The sequence below is a fragment of the Anolis sagrei genome, chromosome 6 (assembly GCF_037176765.1).
Source record: "Anolis sagrei isolate rAnoSag1 chromosome 6, rAnoSag1.mat, whole genome shotgun sequence".
Lineage (NCBI taxonomy): Eukaryota > Metazoa > Chordata > Lepidosauria > Squamata > Dactyloidae > Anolis > Anolis sagrei.
Window position 1 is genome coordinate 11,273,233 of NC_090026.1, and position 18,424 is coordinate 11,291,656.

Genomic DNA, 18,424 nt, shown 5'->3' on the forward strand with positions numbered 1-18,424 from the left:
TGCATTTTTTTCACTTATGTAACAATGTAAAAGTATCAATTAAGCTTCAATAACAGTAGCCAACTTTATATTTTCCTGGGAAATAGAATGCCAAACTTTGTAAGTTCATTGCAATTTTTATTACTTGTGTAATAATACGCAAGTATATCAACTGAGCCCGAATTGTTGTTGTTGTTCATTCGTTCAGTCGTCTCAGACTCTTCGTGACCTCATGGACCAGCCCATGCCAGAGCTTCCTGTCGGCTGTCACCACCCCCAGCTCCTTCAAGGTCAGTCCAGTCACTTCAAGGATGCCATCCATCCATCTTGCCCTTGGTCGGCCCCTCTTCCTTTTGCCTTCCACTTTCCCCAGCATCATTGTCTTCTCTAGGCTTTGCTGTCTCCTCATGATGCGGCCAAAGTACTTCAACTTTGTCTCTAGTATCCTTCCCTCCAGTGAGCAGTCGGGCTTTATTTCCTGAAGGATGGACTGGTTGGATCTTCTCGCAGTCCAAGGCACTCTCAGAACTTTCCTCCAACACCACAGTTCAAAAGCATCGATCTTCCTTCGCTCAGCCTTCTCTAAGGTCCAGCTCTCACATCCGTAGGTTACTACAGGGAATACCATGGCTTTGACTAGGTGGATCTTTGGATCTTTGTTGCCAGAGTGATGTCTCTACTCTTTACTTTTTCAGTAACAGTAGCCAACTTTATATTTTCCTGGGAAATAGAGTGCCAAACTTTGTAAGTTCACTGCAATTTTTATTACTTGTGTAATAATATATAAGTGTATCAACTGAGTCCCAATAACAGTAGCCAATGTTACATTTTTCTTGCTTTTGTGTAACATAATAAAGTGTATTATCCAAGCACTGATCCACACAAAACATTATATACAATTGTTGATAATATGTTACAGTAAGATAAAACTGAAGGTATTTATGTCTAGTATGGGCATGAGCCAACTTGGGCTCTAAGTGTTTTGGACTTCAACTCCCAGCATTTCTAACAGCCTCGGGCCCCTTCCTTTTCCCCCTCAGCCGCTTAAGGAAAGGGCCTGAGGCTGTTAGGAATGCTGGGGGTTGAAGTCCAAAACACCTACAAAGCCCAAGTTGGCCTAAGTCTAGTCTAGCAAATGTGTAGCATGCACACACACACATACATATGATCTTGCTCCATATAACCATTTATTATTATTATTATTATTATTATTATTATTATTATTATTATTATTATATTTAGGAAGGATGCCACTTTATCTGCTCTGTCTCAATACTATCTTGGGAGTTTCACTTTGGTGAGGCAACAACACTCTGCAAGAAAAGGCTCAAGGACTTCTAAGACTACCAATCCAATGATTTAATAATAATAATAATAATAATAATAATCTTTATATGCCGCTCTATCTCCCCGAGGGGGACACAGGGCGGTTGTCAGGACTCGGTTTCCTGGCCTTGGATGTTGGCGCACAAAACCGGATCCCTGACATGGAGAACTGATAAGGGATTGCAGCTGGTGGCCTTGGGAGGGGCCGTTGGCAGTTTGGCGGGGAATATTGCGCGGGATAATTGTCAGGCGGGAAGAGGGGATTCGAATGTGGGGGAGGGTATATAAGGGTTGACTTGTGTCTGTGCGCCAATCCTGGCTTTCATTGTGTATATGCATCCAGTAGTAAAAGTTTCCTGATTGATTACGGATTGGCGTCCTGTGTCTTTTCTGGGAGCGGCTGCTGTGAGCTTACATTAAGCCAGGATTCATCGGTGCCATCCCACGGCTGTGGTGAGGCACCCCTATGCAACGGGAAGAAGATCCAACGGAGGGGGGGGAACCAGCCTCCCCTTTCGGAAATGCAGAAGAGGAGCTGGAGAGAGTGAATGCCTTGGCTTCATCGACTGCATATGCCCAGCCCAACGGAGTCACACAGAGGCGAGTGAAGGGGGCAGGGGCGGCAACGAGAGAAAGCAGTGGGCTAGAGTTTCCCTCCCCGCAGAGATTGGAGTGCCTGGAGGAAAAGATGGCATCAATGGAGACAACCCTCGCGATGATGTCAAAGGTGATGGAGAGGCTGGCCCCCCTGTTGGAGGAACCGCCACCCCGAGGGGAATCGATGTGGAGCGCAGGGGAGAGGAGTGACCGGGAACCCGGGGCACGTCCTAAAACACAGACGAGCTGGGAAGGCAGCATAACCTTCGTTGTATCCCCTATGGCTACTTACAATGTGATACTGGGGATGCCATGGTTAAGAGAAGCCAACCCACAGATCAATTGGAGGGAAGGCAGCATCACATTCCAGAGCGGAGAAAGAGGAAATTGTTGCAAGGGGGAAGAAAACACGGCAGGTGGGGTGCAGGAAATTCCCCCTGAATACAGAGACTTTGAGGATGTGTTTGACGAGAAGGAGGCAGACCAGCTTCCCCCTCCTAGGAGGGTCGAAGTAAAGATTGAACTCAATGAGGACGCTAAGTTGCCCAGGAGTAGATTGTACCCCATGTCAGTCAAGGAGATGGAGGAACTGAGGAAATATATTGATAAAAACTTGGCCCGAGGGTTTATAAGGCCCTCCGAATCACCCTTGGGAGCCCCAGTGTTGTTTAGGCACAAAAAGGATGGCTCATTGAGACTGTGCGTGGACTATAGGGGGCTGAACGCAGTGAGCACCACCAACAACTACCCCATGCCACTGACTAAGGACTTACTATCGAGATTGTCGGAAGCAAGGGTGTTCACGAAAATTGACTTAATCGAAGCTTATCATAAACTGCGCATAAGGCCCGAGGACAGGTGGAAAACTGCGTTCACCTGCGCGTTCGGCCATTTTGAATTCTGCGTCTGCCCCTTCGGGCTAAGGGGCTCTGGATCAGCATTTATGCAAATGATTAATGAGGTGTTACACCCACTATTGTATCGCGGGGTGTTTTGCTTTGTGGATGATGTAATTGTGTTTACCCGTGATAGACGATCTCATGTCAAATTGGTGAGAGAGGTGCTCCAGAAATTGAGGGAGGCAAAACTGTTTGCAAAACTGCCAAAATGTGAGTTCAATAAAGAACAGATAGACTTCCTGGGATACCGAATATCCAAGGGAGGGATAGCAATGGATCCAGCAAAAGTGGAGGATGTCAGGGGGTGGAGCCCTCCCCAAACGCGCAAACAGTTGCAATCATTCCTCGGGTTTGCAAATTTCTACCGGGGTTTCATAAAGGAATTTGCTCAAATAACGGTGCCCTTAACTGAACTGCTAAAGACGAAGGGAAGGGGGGAAACAGTAAAGGTACGATCCCCGGGAGCAAAGTTAGATTGGTCAATTGAATGCCAAAAGGCTTTTGAAGAACTGAAGCGCAGGTTCACTGAAGAACCGGTATTAATCCACCCCGATTTAACCAAGCCATTCGTGATCCATTGTGACGCATCAGATTGGGCGTACGGGGCGGCCCTGATGCAAAGGGACCCAGAAGGGAGGTTGAAGCCATGCGGGTTCATCTCGAAAAAGTTCAGCGAAACTGAACGAAACTGGCCGGTGTGGGAAAAGGAGGCCCTGTCGGTAGTGAGGGCCCTAGAGACATGGAGGCATTTATTAGAAGGAAGCGGCATCCCCTTTGAAGTGTGGACCGACCATAAAAACTTACAATACCTCACTTCACCCAGGCAATTGTCAGCGAAGCAAATAAGATGGGGGCAGTATTTCAGCAGATTTGATTTCAAGCTGCGTTTCCAAAAGGGGAACCAAAATGTGGTCGCAGACGCGTTGTCAAGAATGCCGGAGGATGGAGGGAGGGGACGAGGCCCAAAGGGGAGCATATTCTCAGAACAGCAGTGGGGCATGGCAGTACAAACCCGAGCGCAAAAGGAGCGCAGTCAAAGGCTGGTGGGGATTGAGAGCAAGGACGGGGGATGGGAGGAGGAGATAAGACAAGCATGCAGGGAGGATGAGTGGCTGGAAAGAAATAAGGAAAAGGTGGAATGGAAGGATGGATTGGGATTTGTGCACAGGAAGCTATATATCCCAGGCAACCTAAGGGAAAAAATGATGATTAGATGCCATGGCAACAAGGGGGCAGGACACTGGGGAGTGACGAAAACCCTGAAAATGTTGGCACGACAGTGTTGGTGGCCCGGGATGAGGGGTGACACCAAAGTGTATGTATCCAAATGTAATGCGTGTGCACAAAGTAAGGCAACCACACAAAAGCCAACGGGGTTATTGCAAAAGGTGGCAGAGCCATCAAGACCTTGGAGGGTGATTGCTATGGACTTTGTGGGTGAACTCCCAGTCAGCAGGGGTCAGCGCTATATATGGACAGTGATGGATTTATTCTTAAAACAAGCACATTTCATAGCGCTGCCTAAGTTGCCATCTGCAGAGAAATTGGCTGAGTTGTTTATCAAACATATCTACCGGTTGCATGGTTGTCCGGACCAGGTAATTAGTGATCGAGGGGTACAATTTACAGCCAGGTTCTGGGAAGGTTTCATGCAATTGATGGGGGTGGAAAGAACCTTGAGCTCAGCGTTCCATCCCATGACAAATGGGGGGGTCGAGCGCACACAACAGACCTTGGGAATGTTCCTAAGAACATACACAAACCAATGCCAAACTGACTGGGCCGATCTACTCCCGTTTGCAGAGATTGCGTACAATGGAGCCTGTCACGCATCCACAGGGAAATCCCCCTTTGAGGTAGTATACGGCATGGAAGTAACCCCTTTTCCCAAACTGCCGAGTTGGGGGGAAGAACTGGAGGGAAAGGAAGAATGGTCATACAAGATGAAGGCGAACTGGGAGGGAGTGGCAAAATCACTGCGAGAGGCACAGCGAAAATATAAGTTGTTTGCAGATCGGAAAAGGAGGGTAGGTGACAAATTGGAAGAAGGGGATTTAGTGTGGCTGAGCACAAAAAACCTTAAGTTAAATACCCCCTCTCGGAAGTTGTCTCCCAAATACGTCGGTCCTTTTAGAATTTCTAACAAGGTGAATGAAGTGACATATACCCTGAAACTACCTAAGGTATTGGGGAAAATACACCCAACGTTTCATTGTAGTTTGTTGAAAAAATACCAAGGTCCGCTAGATGAAGAAGGAACATAATGGTGACGTATATTTCCCTTCCAGGAAGAAGAAGAGGTGGAGGGGGACATTATGTCAGGACTCGGTTTCCTGGCCTTGGATGTTGGCGCACAAAACCGGATCCCTGACATGGAGAACTGATAAGGGATTGCAGCTGGTGGCCTTGGGAGGGGCCGTTGGCAGTTTGGCGGGGAATATTGCGCGGGATAATTGTCAGGCGGGAAGAGGGGATTCGAATGTGGGGGAGGGTATATAAGGGTTGACTTGTGTCTGTGCGCCAATCCTGGCTTTCATTGTGTATATGCATCCAGTAGTAAAAGTTTCCTGATTGATTACGGATTGGCGTCCTGTGTCTTTTCTGGGAGCGGCTGCTGTGAGCTTACAGCGGTTTTCAAATAACATCATCGAAACATACAGAGTAAACAGCATGACATAAAATTAACAAAAGAACATAAGCATACAATTATCACAATAACACATATATATTAAAAATAATCCTGTCTGACAGCATTGAGCCATAGTAGATAAAGGTCTGTAACTGGGTTGCTGTGAGTTTTCCAGGCTGTATAAGCATGTTCCAGAAGCATTCCCTCCTGACGTTTCACCCAAATCTATGGCAGGCATTCTCAGAGGTCGTGAGGTCTGTTGGAAACTAGGACAAGGGAGGTTTAAATATCTGTGGAATTTCTAGGGTTGGAGAAATAACTCTTGTCTACTTGAGGCAAGTGTGAATGCTGCAATTGATTAGTACTGAATAGCCTTGCAGCTTCAAGGTTTGGCTGCTTCCTGCCTAGGGGAATCCTTTGTTGGAAGATGATTAGCTGGTCTTGATTGTTTCTTGTCTGTTTTCGAGTGTTGTTCTTTATTTAGTGTTGAGAGTCATTTTTTAGTGTTGTTATTTATGTGAGGTCCTCACAACCTCTAAGGATGCCTGCCATAGATGGAGGTGAAATGTCAGGAGAGAATGCTTCTGGAACATGGCCATACAGCCTGGAACACTCACAGCAAGCCAATTCAGTTTTAATTTTGGAATGTTTGACCTAATGTGCTCACTGAGGACTAGAAACCTGAATTATTTCAGTTGTGTTTACATATAGGCGTTGGTGGTATAGTGGTGAGCATAGCTGCCTTCCAAGCAGTTGACCCGGGTTCGATTCCCGGCCAACGCATAATTATTTTTTGTAGGGAACACATTGCTTTCTTAAAAGGCACCCCCTGATTCAGGTTGCTAAGCAGGGTCTGCCCTGGTTAGTATTTGAATGGGAGACTGCTTTGAATGGGGGACTGCAAAATAACAGTAGGGGTTGTAATGATGTATTTCCAATGAAGGTAATACCAAACCATCTCTGAATCTTCCTTGCCTATGAAATTGCACCCTAGTAAAGAAGTCCTTTAATAGGGTGGTCTCCAAAATCATGGGGGTCTTCATAAATTGACTTGAACACTATTTCTATTCTCCTCACTTGTTTTCCTTTTTTTGTATTTAAAAAGTCAGAAACTTCTTATCTCTAAATGTGGAGAAGTTTCCACCTCTGTATGTTTTTAACTAGGTCCTCACAACCTCACAAATACAGAAAGCCAGAAAAAAAATACCAAAACTAACTTCAAACATGCCAAATCTTCTTCTTCTTTCTACCAACCACATCACTGGTATGACAAAAACAGAGGAATTCCAGACAAGAAACAATCAGGGCCAGCTAATCACCTCCCAACAAAGGATTTCCTCAGGCAGGAAGTAGCCAGACCTTGACACTGCAAGGCCATTAAATGCTAATCAGGGTGGCCAATTGCAATATTCACACCTGCCTCAAACAGACAAGTTCTTTCTACCACCCTGGACGTTCCACAGATATGTAAACCTCACTTGACTAGTTTCCAACAGACCACACAACTTTTGAGGATGCCTGCCATAGATGCAGGCGAAATGTCAGGAGAGAATGCTTCTGGAACATAGCCATACAGCCCGGGAAACTCACAGCAACCCAATGTAGGATTCCTGGTGTAAAAGATCTGTCAAACTGCATTAATTCTGCAGTGTAGATGCACCCAATAATAAATGTGCTGTTTCTTAATTCACCCTCAAGGCATTGTTTCCAAAGGGACAGTTTTTGGGAGGAGCAAAAACTTTCCTTCTTTGAGCCGGGAGTTGGGAGCAGCCAATCAGCACTTAGAGCCCGAAGTAGGGAGCAGCCAATCAGCATTTAGGGCGGGCTTTTCAAAAATGTTTCTTATTTCCTCCCCCCAGAGGTTAGTTTGCGATGCAATGATTCAGTTCCTCCATTCTTAAAGCAACCCTGGATAATTTGCAAGTCTGTCTTTGCCCATAAAATGCAGATAAACCTTGTTAAACCCTGCAAGACAAGCATGCCCAGCACCGCCCCCCCTTTGTGGTGGAAAAATACAAATACAAGTTGTGTTTACATAGTAGAATGAATGCAGTTTGGCCCCAGTTGAATTGCTATTGCTCAGTGATATGGAAGCCTAAGAGCTGTAGTTTTAGAAGGTCTTTAGGCTTGTCTGCCAAATAATGTTTGTGCCTCAGCAAACTATAAATCCCAGGATTTCATTGCATTGAGCTAGGGCAGTTCAAATGGGGCCAAACTGAATTCATTCTAAGTGTAGACCAGGCGTGGGCCAACTTGGGCCCTCCAGGTATTTTGGACTTCAACCCCCACAATTCCTAACAGCCAGTAGGCTGTTAGGAATTGTGGGAGTTGAAGTCCAAAATACCTGGAGGGCCCAAGTTGGCCCACGCCTGGTCTACACTTAGAATGAATTCAGTTTGGCTGTAGGGAATTGTGGGAGTTGAAGTCCAAAATACCTGGAGGGCCCATGTTGGCCCATACCTGTTCTATACTATTTATTATTGCTGTTAACTGCCATCAATGCTATTATGGAATCCTGGGAGCTGTAGTTTGGTGCGACGCCAGTCCTTTTTGGCACAGTGGTTCTCAACTTGGGGTCCCCAGGTGTTTTTGGCCTTCAACTCCCAGAAATCCTAACAGCTGGTAAACTGGATGGGATTTTTGGGAATTGTAGGCCAAAAATATCTGGGGACCCCAGGTTGAGAACCACTGAAACCCTTGTGAAACTACAACTCCCAGGTCTCCATAACATTTATGGAATCCTGGGAGCTGTAGTTTAGTGAGACACGTCCTTTTTGGCACAGTGGTTCTCAACCTGGGGTCCCCAGGTGTTTTTGGCCTTCAACTCCCAGAAATCCCAACAGCTGGTAAACTGGATGGGTTTTCTGGGAGTTGTAGGCCAAAAACATCTGGGGACTCCAGGTTGAGAACCACTGGGCTAAAACCATTGTGAAACTACAACTCCCAGGTCTCCAGAACATGTTGGCCCATGCCTGGTCTAAAAATTGCTTTCAGCAGTGAAAGGATGAGGGTTGTTGTTGTGTCAGGAGTGACGTGAGAAGGAGTAACGTCAGGAGTGACGTGAGAAGGAGTGACGTCAGCAGTGAAAGGATGAGGGTTGTTGTTGTGTCAGGAGTGACGCAAGTCGCTTCTGGTGTGAGAGAATTGGCCGTCTGCAAGGACGTTGCCCAGGGGACACCCAGATGATTTTATATTTTATCATCCTTGTGGGAGACTTCCCTCATGTCCCCGCATGAGGAGCTGGAGCTGATAGAGGGAGCTCATCCGCGCTCTCCCCTGATTCAAACCTGCGACCTGTCAGTCTTCAGTCCTGCTGGCACAGGGGTTTAACCAACTGCACCACAGGGGGCTCCACGACTAGGCTAAAACCCTTGTGAAACTACAACTCCCAGGTCTCCAGAACATGTTGGCCCATGCCTGGTCTAAAAATTCCTTTCAGCGGTGAAAGGATGAGAGTGTAAACAAAGGAGAGAGAGTTATTATAAGCTCTGTCCAATCAGCGCCTAGCGCGGGACATTCAAACCTTGCAACGGTCGCTGAGCTCTCCCAGCCAATCAGAACGCCGGAGGCAGCCTATAAAAACCCGGCGCGTCGACGCCTCAGACTCATTTCGTCGCAGTTTTCTGTCAAGGAAGGTTGTGAGGAGGAAAGGATGGCCCGTACTAAGCAGACGGCTCGTAAGTCCACCGGCGGGAAGGCTCCCCGCAAGCAGCTGGCCACCAAGGCGGCTCGGAAGAGCGCTCCGGCCACCGGGGGCGTGAAGAAGCCTCACCGCTACCGCCCGGGCACCGTGGCCCTGAGGGAGATCCGCCGCTACCAGAAGTCCACGGAGCTGCTCATCCGGAAGCTGCCCTTCCAGCGCCTCGTCCGGGAGATCGCGCAGGACTTCAAGACGGACCTGCGCTTCCAGAGCTCGGCCGTCATGGCGCTGCAGGAGGCCAGCGAGGCCTACCTGGTGGGGCTCTTCGAGGACACCAACCTCTGCGCCATCCACGCCAAGCGCGTCACCATCATGCCCAAGGACATCCAGCTCGCCCGCCGCATCCGCGGAGAGAGGGCCTGAGGCGCATTCCCTCCCATACAAACCCAAAAGGCTCTTTTAAGAGCCACCACTTGATCTCCAAAAGAGCTGATGTTGCAATATATGAGTGCGCATAATGAATTGAGTATATTACTGGAGTGGATTTATACCCTACTAGCCGTCCACTGCCACACGTTGCTGTAGCCTGGTCTCTTGTTTTGTGTGTATATTTATAGGTGTGGTTTTCTGCATGCATTGTAATGTATTTTTAAAAGTTTTTTGGATTTTTATGTCCCTTCTGTTGTGTTTTTCAGTGTTTTTATGAGTGATGGTCACTCGTTGGCCTGAGAGGTGTATTGTGTCCAAATTTGGTCTCCCATTAGTCCAGTGGTTTTTCAGTGATGTTACTCCCACAAACAATTGCATTTTTATTTGTAGAGATTTAGAGACTAGTCAACACAGGTTAGGAATAGAGTGAATAATACAGTTTAATCCCACTTGGAAACCATAGGCTAATTAAATGGCATGTTTATGTCTCCAGTCTAAAACTAGGGAATCTGACCCCTCTAAATGTTATTGCTCACAGTTACGGAGTCCTGGGAGTTGTAGTTTAGTGAGGGGTCAACATCCTTTGATGCCTTGAGACCTTGGCAAACTACAGGTCCCAGGATTCCACAACATGGCCTTTCAATTGAAAGCAAATCGCATTAATGCCCTTGGAAGTCTGGAGATCTTGGCACACTACAACTCCCAGGATTCCACAGCATGGCCTTTCAATTGAAAGCAAATCGCATTAACTCCCTTTGAAGCCTGGTACAGCTCCCATTTATATAGGGAGTCTGACCCCCTCTAAATGCTATTGCTCACAGTTATGGAGTCTTGGGAGTTGTAGTTTAGTGAGGGGTCAACATCCTTTGATGCCTTCAGACCTTGGCAAACTACAAGTCCCAGGATTTCACAGCATGGCCTTTCAATTGAAAGCAAACCACAAACACCCTTTGAAGTAAGGAGAACTTGGCAAACTACAACTCCAAGGATTCCACAACATGGCCTTTCAATTGAAAGCAAACCACATCAACACCCTTTGAAGTATGGAGAACTTGGCAAACTGCAACTCCCAAGGATTCCACAGCATGGCATTTCAATTGAAAACAAACTGCATCAACGCCCTTTGAAGTCTGGAGATCTTAGCAAACTGCAACTCCCAGGATTCCGCAGCATGGTGTTTCAATTGAAAGCAAACTGCATCAATGCCCATTGAAGTCTGGAAATCTTGGCAAACTACAGCTCCCGGCATTCCACAGCATGGAATATACAGTAAAGACTTTCTGTATATATTTCAGGTTTCAATATTAATGTCAAAAAGACGTAGTATGATTTTACATAGGATTTGTGCTACATTATAACAGTCAAGACAAATATCACTTAAGTAAAATATACATTAAATATTAAATAACCAGGAAAAAAAACACATTAATGCCCTTTGAAGTCTGGAGGTCTTGGCAAGCTACAACTCCAAGGATTCCACAACATGGCCTTTCAATTGAAAGCAAACCGCATTAATGCCCGTTGAAGTCTGGAGATCATGGCAAACTACAACTCCTGAATTTCCATAGCATGGCCTTTCAATTGAAAGCAAATTGCATTAATAACCTTTGAAGTCTGGAGACCTTGGCAAACTGCAACTCCTGGAATTCCACAGCATGGCCTTTCAACTGAAAGCAAACCGCATTAACGCCCTTTGAAGTCTGGAAACCTTGGCAAAACTACAACTCCTGGGATTCCACAGCATGGCATTTCAATTGAAAGCAAATTGCATTAACTCCCTTTGAAGCCTGGGGACCTTGGCAAACTGCAACTCCCGGGATTCCACAGCATGATGTTTCAATTGAAAGCAAACTGCATTAGCAATGTGAGCAAGTAGACTTATAATGCAATTTAGGATGCCTGCCATAGATGCAGGCAAAACGTCAGGAGAGAATGCTTCTGGAACATGGCCATACAGCCCGAAAAACTCGATTTAAGATCACCTTACTGACAATTCCAATGGAAGGAAAGCCATGTGATAAATGGGATTTCCAGCCATATTGACTCAATTTTTAAGAAATTACTCCTTGGACTGAGGAATAGCAGTGAACAATGTTTCTTGAAAGAGAGCTCCATGTTTACAATCTATGCAAATTAATAAGTCAGTTAGATTTATTGGGTTGTAGGTTTTTTCGGGCTATATGGCCATGTTCTAGAGGCATTCTCTCCTGACGTTTCTCCTGCATCTATGGCAAGCATCCTCAGAGGTTGTGAGGTTTAGATTTATTGATTAGCGTCAGAAAGGGAAAAACAGTGTCTTGCAGGAGAAGAAAATCTTATTTGTCAGAAGTGGGATTCGAACCCACGCCTCCAGGGGAGACTGCGACCTGAACGCAGCGCCTTAGACCGCTCGGCCATCCTGACAGCCCTGCACAAAGGGCCATAATTTTCGTACACTGTGGTATTTTCCCCTATTCCTTTCAAATAACCCTTTGTATCATTCAATAAGTAAAATCAGGTATCACATTCTGCCATTGGGGGGATGTATGTACAATTGCATAATGGGAGTTGAGTGAGGCACCAGGACCCTTTGGAAAAGAAACTACATCTCCATTTCTAAACTGAAGAGCCGGCGTTGTCCTTAGACACCTCCAAGGTCATGTGGCCGGCATGACTGCATGGAGCGCCGTTACCTTCCCTCTGGAGCGGTAGAATCATAGAATAGAATCATAGAATCAAAGAGTTGGAAGAAACTTCATGGGCCATTCAGTCCAACCCCATTTTGCCAAGAAGCAGGAATATTGCATTCAAAGCACCCCTGACAGATGGCCATCCAACCTCTGTTTAAAAGCTTCCAAAGAAGGAGGCAGTTTCTGCCAAACTGCTAGGTTGGCAGAAACTGGCCTACAATTCCCAGAAATCACAGCCAGTTTACCAGCTGGATTGCTGTGTGTTTTCCAGGCCATATGGCCATGTTCCAGAAGCATTCTCTCCTGACGTTTTGCCTGCATCTATGGCAGGCATCCTCAAAGGTTGTGAAGTTTGTTGGAAAATAGGTAAGTGGGGTTTATATATCAGTTTACCAGCTGTTAGGATCATAGAATCATAGAATCAAAGAGTTGGAAAGAGACCTCATGGGCCATCCAGTCCAACCCCTTTCTGCCAAGAAGCAGGAATATTGCATTCAAATCACCCCTGACAGATGGCCATCCAGCCTCTGTTTAAAGGTTCCAAAGAAGGAGCCTCCACCACACTCTGGGGCAGAGAGTTCCACTGCTGAACGGCTCTCACAGTCAGGAAGTTCTTCCTCATGTTCACATGGAATCTCCTCTCTTGTAGTTTGAAGCCATTCTTCCATTGCGTCCTAGTCTCCAGGGAAGCAGAAAACAAGCTTGCTCCCTCCTCCCTGTGGCTTCCTCTCACATATTTATACATGGCTATCATATCTCCTCTCAGCCTTCTCTTCTTCAGGCTAAACATGCTCAGCTCCTTAAGCCGCTCCTCATAGGGCTTGTTCTCCAGACCCTTGATCATTTCAGTCGCCCTCCTCTGGACACATTCCAGCTTGTCCTATTGATCTACTCACATTTGCATGTTTTCGAACTGCTAAGTTGACAGAAGCTGGGGCTAACAGTGGGAGCTCACGCCGCTCCCCGGAATCGAACCTGCGGCCTTTAGGTCAACAAGCTCAGCAGCTACTGCAATACAAGAGGCGTTGGAATCCATGAGAGAGAAACTGAACTGGCCACAAGATGGCGCTGTTTCATATGACTTTAGGGAATTCCATAGCATCCGTGAGTATTTTAGTAAACAAAGGTGTCTGTAAGTTTCCCTCTCTCTCTTTGCCTCATAGTCTCACATTCTCTATTTGCCTAGTTCTTTTAAGGATACAATATATATTTTATATATCAAAAAATATTTAGCAGAGGATGGTTTCGATCCATCGACCTCTGGGTTATGGGCCCAGCACGCTTCCGCTGCGCCACTCTGCTGCACAGAGAGAGTCTTCCTGCAAACCCTTTACATCTGTCTCATTTAAATGTATTCCCTTTTTAAAGGGATCTCATTGGATTTCTACTATTCGGTATGCTTCATTCTTCAATGCTCTTCCTTGACAACTCAACCGCATTGCAGGATTGTTATGGAAGGTGGTGAAATACTACATTGTGTGCTGTTTTGTCAGAAATGTAAGAATAAATAAATCTATATAAATAAAAATGTAATGTTTGTTTGTGGGGTTAACATAACTCAAAAACCACTGGACGAATTGCCGCCAAATTTGGCCACAAGACACCTACTAACCCAAGGAGTGACCATCACTCAAAAAATAAATAATTTTGTCACTAGGGAGTTGTAGTTGTTGGGATTTATAGTTCAGCTACAATCAAAGAGCATTCTGAACTCCACCAATGATGGAATTGAACCAATCTTGGCACACAGAACTCTAATGACAAACAGACAATACTGGAAGGGTTTGGTGGGCATTGACCTTGATTTTGGGAGTTGTAGTTCACTTACATCCAGAAAGCACTATGGATTCGAACAATGATGGATCTGGACTACACTTGGACATAGAATCATAGAATCAAAGAGTTGGAAGAGACCTCGCGGGCCATCCAGTCCAACCCCCTGCCAAGAAGCAGGAATATTGCATTCAAAGCACACCTGACAGATGGCTATCCAGCCTCTGTTTAAAAGCTTCCAAAGAAGGAGGCAGTTTCTGCCAAACTGCTAGGTTGGCAGAAGCTGGCCTACAATTCCCAGAAATCACAGCCAGTTTACCAGCTGGATTGTTGTGTGTTTTCCAGGCCATATGGCCATGTTCCAGAAGCATTCTCTCCTGACATTTTGCCTGCATCTATGGCAGGCATCCTCAAAGGTTGTGAGGTTTGTTGGAAAATAGGTAAGTGGGGTTTATATATCAGTTTACCAGCTGTTAGGATAATAGAATCAAAGAGTTGGAAGAGACCTCATGGGCCATCCAGTCCAACCCCCTGCCAAGAAGCAGGAATGTTGCATTCAAAGCACCCCTGACAGATGACCATCCAGCCTCTGTTTAAAAGCTTCCAAAGAAGGAGCCTCCACCACACTCCAGGGCAGAGAGTTCCACTGCTGAACGGCTCTCACAGTTGGGAAGTTCTTCCTCATGTTCAGATGGAATCTCCTTTCTTGTAGTTTGAAGCCATTGTTCTGCATCCTAGTCTCCAAGGAAGCAGAAAACAAGCTTGCTCCCTCCTTCCTGTGACTTCCTCTCACATATTTATACATGGCTATCATATCTCCTCTCAGCCTTCTCTTTTTCAGGCTAAACATGCCCAGCTCCTTAAGCCGCTCTTCATAGGGCTTGTTCTCCAGACCCTTGATCATTTTAGTCGCCCTCCTCAGATAATCCATATGTCCAAATAAGAACATAGATGGAGTTTGGGGGAAATAGACCTTGACATTTGGGAGTTGTAGTTGCTGGGATTTATAGTTAACGTACAAAGAACATTCAGAACTCCACCAATGATGGAATTGAACCAATCTTGTCACACAGAACTCTAATGACAAACAGACAATACTGGAAGAGTTTGGTGGGCATTGACCTTGATTTTGGGAGTTGTAGTTCACTTACATCCAGAAAGCACTGTGGATTCAAACAATGATGGATCTGGACCACACTTGGACAGATACTCCATATGTCCAAATATGAGCATAGATGGAGTTTGGGGGAATAGACCTTAACATTTGGGAGTTGTAGTTGCTGGGATTTATAGTTCACCTACAATCAAAGAACATTGAGAACTCCACCAATGATGGAATTGAACCAATCTTGTCACACAGAATTCTAATGACAAACAAACAATACTGGAAGGGTTTGGTGGGTATTGACCTTGATTTTGGGAGTTGTAGTTCACTTACAGCCGGTAGGCTGTTAGGAATTGTGGGAGTTGAAGTCCAAAACACCTGGAAGGGCCCAAGTTTGTCCATGCATGCTCTGCAGTGTAGATGCACCCAAGGTTTCCCATTCTCTGTGCAGAATGTACTGGTGCAGAGTAACAGGCCCCTTGGTTGTTGCCTTTCTGTGTTTGCCCTCTCTTATCGTGAAACACTCTGAAATAATCAACAATCTCAGAAGTGAGATATCATAAATTAAATAAAAAACAACATTTTTGGAAATTTGGAATGCCCATATTAGGAAAATATGTCGACGAAGGTGGGATTCGAACCCACGCGTGCAGAGCACAATGGATTAGCAGTCCATCGCCTTAACCACTCGGCCACCTCGTCCTCATTGATAAGACTCTTCTATCTTCTTCCCTTTGGTTTTGAAATGATACTTAATCAGTGATTTATTAGTGGTTGGATTGTGTGCAATATTGTTTCTGGTCTCTTGTGTAATATACCCTTACATAATGAGTAAAGAAAGAGGAAATTATTCTATTTCTCAGAATTAATTGCACAATTGGATTTCTCACTAATGCAGGTGGATGCCAGTCACTCTTAGCTATATACCATTCTGGGGTTTTATTTTAATTATTTTAATTATTTTAATTATTTTAATTATTTTAATTATTTTAATTATTTTTATTATTTTTATTATTTTTATTATTTTTATTATTTTTATTAATTATTTTTATTATTTTTATTATTTTTATTATTTTTATTTATCTATTTATCTATTTATTTATTTTTATTTGTCTCAAATTACTAATTCTGTATAGTTAAATACTCTATTCAGTCCTCATAACATTGGAAAATCGAGCTTCCCAGCAGAAGGTTCCATAGTGTAGTGGTTATCACGTCTGCTTTACACGCAGAAGGTCCTGGGTTCGAGCCCCAGTGGAACCAAGTTGGTAATTTTTTTGAAAAAATTCCGAAAAATAATAATATACCAACAAGCATAAGGAAAGCTGGAAAATTATGTAAAATCTTGTGTATCATTCACTTTCATTGCTCCTTTGATACAGTGTTGGGGTATTAAAAGGCAAATGCTGCCATCATTAATGCAGAAATGACATAATGTCATGGAGCAATCATATTCTCTCAGCCTTAGAGGAATAGCAATAGCAAACCTCTTATGAAAAAAAAGCAAACAAAAATACCCTTTTCATAGGTTCACTTTAAGGTCACCATATATCAGAAATGATTTCAAGGCACATAACAATAACAAATGGTGCAAAAGCAATTAAATAAGAAACCTTTGCAAACTGGATCCTATAAATCACATTCGCATTTGGAAGAAGGTTCCTGCTTCTTTCCTGTGCAAAAAAAGGGAATTATTTAATTGCAATAATAAAAACAGTTGGCCCGTACGGGGATCGAACCCGCGACCTTGGCGTTATTAGCACCACGCTCTAACCAACTGAGCTAACCGGCCGTGTGCAAAGTGCCTCCTGCTGAATTCAATACCACAAAAACCTAATTCACTTCCTGATTGTAATGTGTTCTGTTTAGGAATTGAATAGCCAGTAGGCCATTAGTTAAAACTTGGTATTATACTAAATGTCCTCTGACCAGAAGCTGGCCCCTTTGGAGTGTCTCTGGTGTGCTGTAAGAAGGAGCTCCATTGTGCATGTGGCAGAGCTTAGGTTGCATTGTAGTAAGTGGTCTGTGGTTAACTCTTCTCCACAGTGTTTGCAGTTCCGGGTTTTAGCCTGCCACCTTTGGACTCTCGCTTGCTGCGGTTTTATTTCTCATGTCAGGGCAGCCAGTCAAATATATTACATTTCTAACAGAACAAAACAAACAAACAGACAAAACACAAAATTTGCAAGTTTGGTAGTTGATTAAATGTCCTTTGACCAATATCTGGCCACTTGGAGTGCCTCTGGTGTTGCCGCAAGAAGGTCCTCCATTGTGCATGTGGCAGGGCTCAGGTTGCATTGCAGCAGGTGGTCAGTGGTTTGCTCCTCTCCATACTCGCATGTTGTGGATTCCACTTTATGGCCCCATTTCTTAAGGTTGGCTCTGCATCTCGTAGTGCCAGAGTACAGTCTGCTCAGCATCTTCCAAGTCACCCAGTTTTCTGTGTGCCCAGGGGGGAGTCTCTCATCCGGTTTCAATCAGTGATTGCGATTCCGGGTTTTAGCCTGCCACTTTTGGACTCTTGCTTGCTGAGGTGTTCCTGCGAGTACCTCTGTAGATCTTAGGAAGCTATTTCTTGATTTAAGGCATTGGCATGCTGGCTGATATCTGAACAGGGGGTGGGCTGGAGATGTCACTGCCTTGGTCCTTTCATTACTGGCTGCTGCTTCCCAAAGGATGTCAGGTGGTGCAATACCAGCTAAACAGTATAATTTCTCCAGTGGTGTGGGGTGTTGCCATCTTGTGATCATGCAACATGTCTCATTAAGAACCACATCCACTGTTTTAACGGGATATGCATTCCACACTGGGCATGCATACTCAGCAGTAGAGTAGCAAAGCACAAAGGAAGATGTCTTCACTGTGTCTGGTTGTGATCCCCAGGATGTGCCAGCTGTCCCCTTTTTGCATGATAGTCCAGCTTTTATATCATCATCATCATCATCATCATTTAATAACTTATTAATCGCCCTCCATCCGAGAATGCTCTAGGCGATTTACAGCTAAATTATAAAAAATAAAATACATACATACATACAAAAATTAAAAATTAACAGAGATCGAATGCTCTAGTAAAAAGCCAGGTCTTAAGTGTGAGAGTAAAAGGCCCTAAGTCACACATGGCTCTCATGTAGGGCGGCAAGGAATTCCACAAGGCAGGGGCAGAAATAGAAAAAGCCCTGCGTCTGGTCCATTCCAAGTGCACTTCTCTAGGACCCAGTATATGGAGTAAGTCACGTTGGGCTGGTCGTTGCGACCTCTGATGATGGGAGAAGGAGAGGCGGTCCCTAAGGTACGATGGACCCTGGCCGTAAAGAATTTTAAAGGTCAGAACTAACATCTTATACAGGCCATGGTACTCAGTTGGGAGCCAATGTA

At 45.0% G+C, this 18,424-nt stretch overlaps 1 protein-coding gene and 6 non-coding genes across 7 annotated transcripts; 3 read left to right on the top strand and 4 right to left on the bottom strand.

The window, feature by feature from the left end:
* Positions 1 to 6,141: 6,141 nt before the first annotated feature.
* On the top strand, positions 6,142 to 6,213 carry TRNAG-UCC (transfer RNA glycine (anticodon UCC)). Its single transcript has one exon. It is a non-coding gene; the product is annotated as a tRNA-Gly (tRNA).
* Positions 6,214 to 9,061: 2,848 nt separating this feature from the next.
* LOC132779308 (histone H3) lies at positions 9,062 to 9,517 on the top strand. Its single transcript, XM_060782996.2, has one exon. The coding sequence runs from the start codon at positions 9,083 to 9,085 to the stop codon at positions 9,491 to 9,493; it is 411 nt and encodes a 136-aa protein (XP_060638979.1). The 5' UTR covers positions 9,062 to 9,082; the 3' UTR covers positions 9,494 to 9,517.
* Positions 9,518 to 11,819: 2,302 nt separating this feature from the next.
* On the bottom strand, positions 11,820 to 11,902 carry TRNAL-CAG (transfer RNA leucine (anticodon CAG)). The gene has a single exon. It is a non-coding gene; the product is annotated as a tRNA-Leu (tRNA).
* Positions 11,903 to 13,398: 1,496 nt separating this feature from the next.
* Positions 13,399 to 13,470, bottom strand: TRNAM-CAU (transfer RNA methionine (anticodon CAU)). The gene has a single exon. It is a non-coding gene; the product is annotated as a tRNA-Met (tRNA).
* Positions 13,471 to 15,666: 2,196 nt separating this feature from the next.
* TRNAS-GCU (transfer RNA serine (anticodon GCU)) lies at positions 15,667 to 15,748 on the bottom strand. Its single transcript has one exon. It is a non-coding gene; the product is annotated as a tRNA-Ser (tRNA).
* Positions 15,749 to 16,236: 488 nt separating this feature from the next.
* Positions 16,237 to 16,309, top strand: TRNAV-UAC (transfer RNA valine (anticodon UAC)). The gene has a single exon. It is a non-coding gene; the product is annotated as a tRNA-Val (tRNA).
* Positions 16,310 to 16,764: 455 nt separating this feature from the next.
* TRNAI-AAU (transfer RNA isoleucine (anticodon AAU)) lies at positions 16,765 to 16,838 on the bottom strand. Its single transcript has one exon. It is a non-coding gene; the product is annotated as a tRNA-Ile (tRNA).
* Positions 16,839 to 18,424: the final 1,586 nt, after the last annotated feature.

Coding starts and splice junctions, on each gene's coding strand:
- LOC132779308 (XM_060782996.2), top strand. CDS start 9,083: ATGGCCCGTACTAAGCAGACGGCTCGTAAGTCCACCGGCGGGAAGGCT.